Source organism: Xenopus tropicalis, chromosome 9, assembly GCF_000004195.4.
Source record: "Xenopus tropicalis strain Nigerian chromosome 9, UCB_Xtro_10.0, whole genome shotgun sequence".
Lineage (NCBI taxonomy): Eukaryota > Metazoa > Chordata > Amphibia > Anura > Pipidae > Xenopus > Xenopus tropicalis.
This window is the reverse complement of record NC_030685.2, coordinates 6,963,083-6,973,747: the sequence shown is the minus strand read 5'-3', so window position 1 is coordinate 6,973,747 and position 10,665 is coordinate 6,963,083. Positions and strand designations below refer to the sequence as shown.

General features: G+C 37.6%; 1 protein-coding gene across 1 annotated transcript; it reads left to right on the top strand.

The window, feature by feature from the left end:
• Positions 1–1,385: 1,385 nt before the first annotated feature.
• Positions 1,386–6,181, top strand: LOC116407643 (up-regulator of cell proliferation-like). Its single transcript, XM_031893362.1, has one exon. It carries the CDS (start codon positions 1,386–1,388, stop codon positions 5,910–5,912), a length of 4,527 nt encoding a protein of 1,508 aa, XP_031749222.1. The 3' UTR covers positions 5,913–6,181.
• The last annotated feature ends 4,484 nt before the right edge of the window (positions 6,182–10,665 follow it).

Below are 10,665 nucleotides of genomic sequence, written 5' to 3'. Positions count from 1 at the left end.
ATTTTTTATAGAACTTCTAAATTCAGTAAAGCATTGCCGTTTGGTACTTAGGAGTTGGAAGACATAGTTACCCATTTTGGATTCGGCAGAATGTGTATTTTTCAAAAATATATGGTTTCCTGGGGTAAACCTAATGTTCCAGGATTTTTGGCTTTGGAATATAAAGTATGCCGTATTCTGCTGTAATGCTTTGAAAATTTAGTAATTTACTGCTGGGAGTTTTTGATCTATAGAAGTGAGAAATCTCCATAAAACTATATACAGTATATCAGGTATTGGCACGTTCGTGAGACATGAGGCTTTACAAATCAGTTGAATTTTTGTCCATGAAATAAAATATATTTCTGGTATAATCCCTATATCATGAAAGATAGCATTTTTTTTTGTATTTTGAGCTCTAAATCTTGTTCCAGAAGTGGAAATACACAAAAGATTTGGAAAGCTCAGGTTCTCCTGAAAAAAAACCAATACATAGTTTGCCTACCTAAACTTAACCCTTCCCCCTAAATTGAGAGAGCACAGAATGTTTACAAAACGTCTGGCACTGAGGGGAACCGAAATGTCAAATTCTGCTGGCACTTAGAGGGTTAAAGTGGTATAGATGCCCTTTATTAAAACAATAAACAAGGAAAATAAAACAAACATGGTACAGATCATTTGCACCTTGCCACAGAGGTTGTCATAAAAAGTAGCTTTTTGCACTCCTACAATGTCGATGTTTCTCCTCAATTCAGCAAGGCCTGTGTTCAACTACACTAGAGTAGGCAGTGGATATGAGCCATAAGGGAATACCCTGAATTTCACTCTAGCTTGCATGTCATTCGTGCATTTGTGTAAACTATGGGGTCCCAGTGGTTGAAAGGCTCTGGGAAGCCCTACACTTACCACCAGGCAGGGGTTGAGCAAGGTAGTGCCAGTGGGTACAAAAATCTAGGAAGTCATTGTCCTTGCAACCTGGTTACAGTTAAGTATGGCATCAACAGCTTTGGCAACCCCTAGCTGAGCCAGTCCCACATTGCTGGAACCACTGTTTCATGGAAATCCAATGTATACTGCATGAGTTATGTGAATATCTTTTGATTTAGAGAGGCTTTCACTGCATCTCTATATATGAAACTCATGTAAAGAAAACAAAAACTACTGACACTTTTTATTGCCAATAAAGAAATGTGATTGATACATTTAACTGATTAATATATTGCTTTATTGTTTCCCTACTAGGCATAAGAAAAGCATTTCACGATGTAGTATCCCAGCTAAAACTGGAACCTCACACAACATCAAAATTAACATGTATGGATATTCTGAGCATAGGGAAGGAATCAGTGAAGAACACTGAGCTTGATACTTTTGGAGACATTCCTTGGTGTTTTTTACATAAAATAATGGCTCTTGATAGCACTGCAAGGAACACAACTATAAACAGTGAGGGAGGAGATGTCAGCTGGTATGACAATCCATTTCAAAATCTGGAACCAATCACTCAGAATTCCATCCATCCTCTAGATGTTGTATGTGCTGTCCTCCATTGTTCAGATAACTTTTTGCAGCAGGAAATAATATCTAAAATGTCTATGTGCCAGTTTGCCGTCCCCTTGATACTCCCGCCCAGTCATGAACAAGACTGTACCTTCCTGTTGTGGGCCTTGAGAGGTATTGTGAAACGATGGAGACCTCAGTCACTGACAGAAAGCAAAGGCTTTATTGAAGACAATTTAGTAAATATCAAAATGCCAACATTTTCCTTTGTGAGACTTGGAGACTGCAACATATCTAAATCCAGAATTCTTAATCAACTACTTTGCCAAACTCAGTCGTACTATGACATTTTTGTGAATCGGGATATGCTTTGCGAAAATGCAGAAAAAACAATTGCTGATGGCTTAGTGGAAATGTCTTGGTTCTTTCCAGGAAGTGTTAATAAATCTGAACTCTTTCCAGAACCAGCTGCCATTATTAATTTGCGGGGAGATTTGGCGACCCACTGGAGACAGTTCAACTTCCTGACACATGTTTCATCGGCTGTGTTCATATTTACAAAGTATTTTTCTGAGAAGGAATACAAGTTATTTTTAAATTGTAAAAATATCAACACCGACTACTATTTTGTCATTGATTCAAGTGACGACATAGAGACAAAGAAAATATTTGTAACTCTGAAAGAGTTGTCGAAGGTACTGAAAGTCCATGTACTCAAAAGTAATCACAGAAATATTAAAGAACTAATTAGGGCAATGCAACATTATGTTGCAAAATATCTAGCAAAACATGAAGCCCAATTGAGCCTCCAGGATCTAGCAGATGTCGCCACTAAATTTGGTTTCCAGGTAGATGAGAATTCTACAGAATGTAAAAAGGCTAAAACACATGCAGATTCAATTACCAATGAGATTAAGAATGTGTTCGAGTATAAGAAAAAAACAATGCCTCTCCAGGGAGTTCCATGGAAAGAAATATCCAAGATAGAAAAAGAGCTGTGTAGAATGAAACACCAAGGAAGCACTAACATCGATATTTATAAAAGGAAACTAGAAAAGAAATGTTCTGAGCTACACAGGACACAATACGAGTGTGAGATACCTCATGGTATAAGAAACTATATGAATAGTTTAATGACATTGTCTGTAGTTGAAAAATGTTATTTGATGGGATGGATGAAGTTCTATCTGGATGGAATAACAAGAAGCAATCTGTCAGGCTTGCAGGCTGAGTACAAAGAAAAATGTAATGAGTTGCCTGCAAATCCAAGTGAAATAAATAAACTACATGACAACATTTCTGATAGTTCTTTAGGAGTCGATCATTTTCTACGTGAGGTTGGGCAATTCTATGAGGCAGAATGTGCCATGGTCAAAGAAAAACACATACAACCAAATGAAAAGAAATTTTATAGGCTCCCAGGATTAGCTGCTGATCTACTTCTGAATGGGTTCCCATTGGAGCTGATAGATGGAGATGCCTCCAATATCCCTTTACAGTGGGTCACTGATGTTCTAACAGAGCTAAATAAAAAGACAGCTGGAAGATGCAGAATGAGAGTAATCACAGTGCTGGGAGTGCAGAGCACAGGGAAATCCACCCTCCTGAACACCATGTTTGGGCTGCAGTTCCCTGTGGCCAGTGGGCGATGCACACGAGGAGCCTTCATGACTTTGATTAAAATAAAGGAAAACTTACAGAAGGAGCTGGGTTGTGAGTTTATTATGGTGATTGACACTGAAGGTCTGAATGCTCCAGAACTGGCTTCTCTGGAGGACAGCTATGAACATGACAATGAGTTGGCAACTCTAGTGATTGGGTTGAGTGATATCACCATAGTGAATATAGCCATGGAAAACACCTCTGAAATGAAAGACATTTTACAGATAGTAGTCCATGCATTCCTTAGAATGAAAGAAGTCGGAAGGAAAAGCAACTGCTTCCTCGTCCATCAGAATGTCAGTGATGTGTCTGCTTATCTGAATAACAGAATAAATAGGAACAAACTCTTGAATGAACTAAATGACATGACACGCGTTGCGGCAAAAATGGAGAAGATAGATGCTCCTATGCAGTTTTCTGACATTATGAACTATGATCCTGACAAGCACAGTTGGTACATCCCAGGGCTTTGGCACGGTGTCCCACCAATGGCTCCCATAAACTTTGGGTACAGTGAAAACATCTTCAAACTGAAAAAATATTTGATTAATTTCATGAAAAAAAGCCAAAACTCTGGTCCTCAAGACATTGATTCTTTCACAGAATGGATGAACAGTTTGTGGAAAGCTGTAAAATACGAAACATTTATATTTAGTTTTAGGAACTCACTTGTTGCTGAGGCTTATGAGCAATTATCTATGAAATACTCTGAGCTGGAATGGAATTTCCGCAGTCAGGTGTATTCATCGCTGACAGAGCAAGAAAATATTATCAAAAACCAACCTCAAAGCAGAATTACATGTGTAACAACAGAAATATTAGAACATAAAATGCCTCAATTACTGGACAGAGAAGAGGCCTATATGAAGGAGCAGTTAAAACTATTTTTTGACAGCAGCAGTAGCAGAATGTATGTTGCAGAGAGATATCGGGCCGATTTCATGGGCTATGTCAAATGCTTGCGAAAGAACATGGAAGTCATTATTTCAAGTAAATGTTGGGAAGCAGTGAAAATCCAGAGTGGGAAACATGAAATACACAACATGCAAGAGACTTGCCTTAGATTAATTGAAGAAAAAGTGGGTATATATTTGAAAACTCATACCAGGAATGCAAGAGATATGAGTAACGCGGAGCTGAGAAAAGAATTCGATTTAATTTGGGATAAAATTCTGCAAGAGCTGCAGGTGGGTCGGTTAAGAAAACGCAGAATTGATAATGAAATGTTGGAGCAATTAAAAAGAGAAATGACGAACAGGGGAGGTAGTGTAAAACAAACACTGCATAATGTACTCACTTTGAAATACTACGGACAGAATGAATTTAAGATGGAAAAAACCTATATCAACATTCCTTTTTGGTCAGCAAAAAATTTTCAAGAATTCTTTACAAACGGCTGCTATAACAAACTAGCTAGTGCTGCATGGCTATTGGAACATCAGTGCCAGATCTACGTCACCGACAGAATTAACACAGGAGAAGATTACAATGAGATTTACTGTCAGGAGCTGCTGAACATAATCAATCAAAAACTGAACCAAGAAGAAGTTAGAAAACTTCACCCCACTGCCTCATTCGAGGCTAATCTAAAGTTACACATTTTGGGAACGGCGGCTCCTCAGTTTCAGAAGATGCACGATGACTTTGGCTTGAAAAATGACCCCAGACTTCTCATCAATAGACTAAAACCACAATATTTTGATATATTTAAGAACAAACTACAAGAGAAAGATGAATCCAACGCCCGAGCTAAAGATTTCTGTGATCAGTGCCTGAAGCCTGCAATAACTGACCACATTTACAAGAATCTGGGCAAAGACATAACCCATGACATTCTGAAAGATCCTGCTGACGTCAGGTTCAACAGTCAGAATCAGTTTCACTTTAGGATTCTGAAAGAGCTGCTCGAAATGAACACATTTGAAAATTACGCAGAATATATAAAGAACTATGAGATTTATGTGAAAAGGTGGATTTCAAAATACATCATCACGAAATATAAGACAACAAGTGGCTTGGATGTGTTGATAACAAAAATAATTTCTTCTATTGCTGAAAAAATCCAATCTGCTCTTAATGATAAAAATGTCCAACGGAGTCAGAATGTTTCCGAATTTTGTAAATTCTTTCGGCAGAATCTGGTTAAACATTTGGTGATTTCCGACAATGCAATGAAAGTAATCATTTTCCAAAACACAGTGGATATCCACCGACTTTCAAGCAATATTACATTTCATCTTAAGAAATGTCAGGAAGAAATCAGATCAGAAATGAAACAATTGGGCATTGAATCTATACTTGCCTGTCTGTCTCTAAAACCTCAAGATGAGTTGCTCAAGAAGGTGTTGGGATGTGGGAAGAAGTGTCCATTTTGTAATGCTCCTTGTGAAACCAGAGGAGATGACCATCAGGAACACTTTGTATCTGCTCATCGGCCCAAGGGTTTAGCCCAATACACATTTGCAGAAGACAACAATCTTTGTACAGCATCATGTTCCACCGATATCATTTCTAATGGGGCATTTAGGAATCCAGACACAGAAGGAACTTGGCATCCATATAGAGAATATAGATCTGTCTATCCCCAATGGATCATACTGCCAGAGATAAACCCAACATATTCACTTTACTGGAAGTTTGTTCTTACACAGTTCAATTATGATTTTGCAAATCTTTTCCAAGCGAATCCAGCAGATATCCCAGAGGAATGGCTGAAAATTACTCAGAGACAAGCTCTCAGCAGTTTACAAGACACCTATTACATAAAATAGATACCACCATTCCATGCAAGAAAACAGACATCCATAAAAGGAAAAAAACCCCGTTGCTGAATTAAAAGTTTAAGTAAAGTATTCCGTTAATCAGCTCTATAACAAGGACAATCTTGTAAGGAACTATAATTACCCTTTGAATACCTGGGAATCACAACACAGGCCATTTTCAACCCCTTACATATACAAAATGCAAGGAAAATAACATTTCTACTTCAACATGCTGTGCAACAATTGTAGAGCTCAGTTAACGCATTAAAACAAATGTTGACAGCTTCATTAAAAGAATATTGTCAAGGAAAAACATGTTTTTAAAAACAAACAGTTTTTTTTCAATTTGATTTTAAAATTTGACATGGTGCTTACTTTGACACAGCCTTACTTTCCCAGTTGCCCTCAACCATGTGACTTGTACCATGATAAACGTCAGCCTGTCTTAACTGCTGCCCTACAAGTTGACGTGATGTCACCCCATCCCTTCCCCCCAGCAGTGATTAGCAGAACAATAGGAAGGTAACAAGATAGCAGCTGACACCTCTGCTGAAGGATTCAGCTGCCGGAACTGATAGTGCCCCCGTGGGCTAATAGCTTTGCTGGTACTGCCTCCCAATAATTTAGGGTGACTAAAGGCATTTCTCTCCAGCTAAAATGTCCCATGTTTGCAGAGGTGGGCAGTCAAGCACGGGGGGGGGGGGGGTCGCAATGCGATGGATCATTGCTTCCACCTCTTAATGACAAGCGGCGGGGGCAATGACTAAAGAGAGGGTACTAGGAGAGGCTCCTGCCTGGTGCCCCCCAATCGTTGCGCCCTAGATAGATGCCTCCTCTGCCTACCCCTAGTTCCATCCCTGTGTGTATCTATACAGTAGATACACATAGTATGAACTTTGTAAATAACGGTACAATGAATTTAATAAACAATAACTCCGGATCTTAATTACATTATACAGTGAGAGGCAGAAGTAGTGGCACCCAAAATACATTAAACAGGGAGAGACATTGGGTTGTGGCACCACAAACAGATTAAAGGTGAAGAAAACCCAACCTTTTATAATACTCTTCTCTCTTTTACTTTACTGTTTGCCTGAACCAAGCCTGAGTTCTTTTCACCCCTGATGTTCATGTATCATGAATTACATAAGGCTACTCAACAACTCCAACTACTTCTATCGTTTTGGAGAAGATGCACATTTTTCTTTATAATTATATGGGATGGTAAAGTCTGTATTGCTAAATATATCAATATTAGAAGGCAATTTTATCATTGAACATTGTACCAATTGTCAGTAATAGAAGCAGCTTTTAGCCCCATAACAAGTACATTTAGTATGCTGTCTTTCTTGCCCAATATACAAGGAGATGTTCCTTTAGAGAAGCATTTTAGTATCTGATGCCGATGTCAGTGCCTTTGGGAGATGGTGATCTCTAAGGGGCAATGAATATCTTTATACAGCTTTTTCAAAATAAGTAGAGTTAATAGAATTTATGCTGAAAATATAGTCTACATATTCTATTCATTAAAATTATTTTTTATTTTTTATTATTAATAAAGCTCTAATGGATCAATATTTTAGCAGATCAATATTTTAGCAGATTTACTAAAATTTTTAAATTCAACTACACTCGTTTCCCAAATGTCTAACATTTACTATAAAAAGTCACAAGGAAATGTCCCAAAAAACTTGACTTTTTTCGAATAACCGCTGCGACAATTCAAAAAAGTCAAGTTCTTGGTCAAAACCCAGCATCAAAAAGAACAATATACAAGGAAAGGGAAGGGACCTCTGCCACTCTCACCTCTCACAAAAGTTGCAGCGTTTTTTCTGTGTAACTTTTGGCGCTAAAAATTTTATTCGAAATTAAAAAACAAACAATGGTTAGTAAATGAGCCCCTTTCTGTACCTTTGTAATCAGCAGAGTTAGTTTAAATAGAGATAACGAGCTTTGAATAAACTACTTCCTTCCTTAACCCTTTGTCAGGAAAACAAATTAGGGGCCAAATTGACTAATATTTGTTTTTTTTCTGGCCTTAAAAGTCATATAAACTCGACGTGGTATAAATTCAAATTAAACTCGATCATTGCTACATTATAAAATGTCCCGATAATGCTTGAATCATTCATGCGAAAATTTCAAGTTTGCATTAGAAACTTCTAAATTTTTTGAGTTGAAAGTATAGTTAAAACTCAAAAGTCAAAACAAAATTTTTTGTTTATTTTTCCCAAACAGGAATTTCTCCGGCAGCCATTTTAGGAGCATTGGCACTCATTCTTGGAAAACAATAATGTGTTTAAGTTTCACTTGAAACTGGGTGAAATAGAAAACAATGATGGAATTAACTTCCCCTTGAAACTGGGTGAAATAGCAAACAATAAGGGGATTAACTTCCCCTTGAAAATGTGTGAAATAGAAAACAATGATGTGATTAACTTCTCCTTGAAACTGGGTGAAATAGCAAACAAGAAGGGGGATTAACTTCCCTTCAAACTAGGTGAAATAGCAGACAATAAGGAGATTAATTTCCCATTGAAACTGGGTGAAATAGTAAATAATAAGGGGATTAACTTCCCCTTGAAAATGTGTGAAATGGAAAACAATGATGGGATTAAAGGAACAGTAACACTAAAAAATAAAAATGATTTAAAATAATTAAAATATAATGTACTGTTGCCCTGCACTGGTAAAAGTTGTGTGTTTGCTTCAGAAAGACTACTGTAGTTAATAGAAAAAGCTGTTGTGTAGCCATGGGGGCAGCCATTTAAATTGAAAAAAGGAGAAAAGGCACAGGTTACATAAGAAGATAACAGATAAACAGTGTAGAATACAATGGGAATCTGCTACTTATCTGTTATCTGCTTAGTAACCTGTGCCTTTTCTCCTTTTTTCAATTTAAATGGCTGCCCCCATGGCTACACAGCAGGGTATTAATATAAACTATAGTAGTGTTTATGAAGCAAACACACAACTTTTACCAGTGCAGGGCAATAGTACATAATATATTAATTATTTTTATACACTTTCATTTTTTGGTGTTACTGTTCCTTTAACTTCCCCTTGAAAATGTGTGAAATAGCAAACAATAAGGGGATTAACTTCTCCTTGAAACTGGGTGAAATAGTAAACAATAAGGGGATTAACTTCTCCTTGAAAATGTGTGAAATGGAAAACAATGAGGGGCTGTCACTCACTATACTATTCCCTACTATTCTAAGCCTCCATAGGACTCAATGGTACTCTACAGATCAAACCTGCTGAATTTGTTTTGACAAAAAAAAGTTAACTAAACATTAATAAACCATTAATTATCGGCGTTATTTTAGAAATACTCGAAAACATCCGAGTTCTGGTAAAAATCCATTCATAAATCTCGAAATTATCTAGAAGTAAGAAACAAATCTGATTTATCTGATAAATGTGCCCCCCGGGTGTCGAGATATAATTAAATGAGGATGTGAGAATACTGACACTGGTGTAAAAAAAAAATTTAACTCTTCATAAATTAAAAAAAATGATAAAATAAAAACTTTCTCTTGATTGACAACCATTGTCAGTGTTTTTATTTTCTTTTTGTTGTGTAAACATTTAGAATTAGATTCCATTGACCATTGTGTTACTGTATGGTACATTGTTACAATCTCCCACCATATTGTTCTGCCCTCACTACGTATTACCCTGGGGCAGTGTGTAGTTTGACATACAGCTAAACTCCTCCCTTCATCCATTCACTGAGACAGGTTGGTAGGCTTCAGTTTATTTATTTATTTTATGACTATGAGCTGTTAACACTGCTAAGATGGCAGCTATAATGAACCTTTTTCTGTATTACCCATAGTCACATGGTAAAGTATGGTAGGCTGAAAAGGCCATTTTTTTAAGCAATCACAACAAACCACTAGGTGGCGCAATAAAACAATGCTGGAGTCATAACAGTATGGCTATATATAAATATTTATATATACAAAAACAAAATATATACAGAAAGAGTTTGAAGGGCATTAATTACAATAAAACACAACTCGTTGAGTTTGGTGAGTTTGGTGTCTGTTCCACATTCTTCCAAATGTATTCGAACAGTCTTCAGTCTTTCTCAAAATGTGGGTGCTCATCCCTCTAGAGGGAATAAATCCAGTGGCCACAAAATCTCCCTGAAATGACTTTCCACCAGCAATAAAGTGAATCGTTGGTGGGGAGACACAAGTCTTGCTTCGTTGTCAGAAGTTGTGTGAAGTTTCCTTCAATTCGCTTCATTGCCGGTGGAAAGTCATATCGAGGAGATTTCACAGGAATTGGATTTATTCCCTCTAGGGCAGGGATCCCCAACCCTTTTCACTTGTGAGCCACACGCAGATGTAAAAAGTGTTGGTGAGCCACACCCAGAAGCAAAAAGTGTTGGTGAGCCACACCCAGAAGGAAAAAGTGTTGGTGAGCCACACCCAGAAATAAAAAGTATTGGTGAGCCACACCCAGAAGTAAAAAGTGTTGGTGAGCCACATCCAGAAGCAAAAAGTGTTGGTGAGCCACACCCAGAAGGAAAAAGTGTTGGTGAGCCACACCCAGAAATAAAAAGTATTGGTGAGCCACACCCAGAAGCAAAAAGTGTTGGTGAGCCACACCCAGAAGTAAAAAGTGTTGGTGAGCCACATCCAGAAGCAAAAAGTGTTGGTGAGCCACACCCAGAAGAAAAAAGTGTTGGTGAGCCACACCCAGAAGCAAAAAGTGTTGGTGAGCCACACCCAGAAGCAAAAAGTGTTCG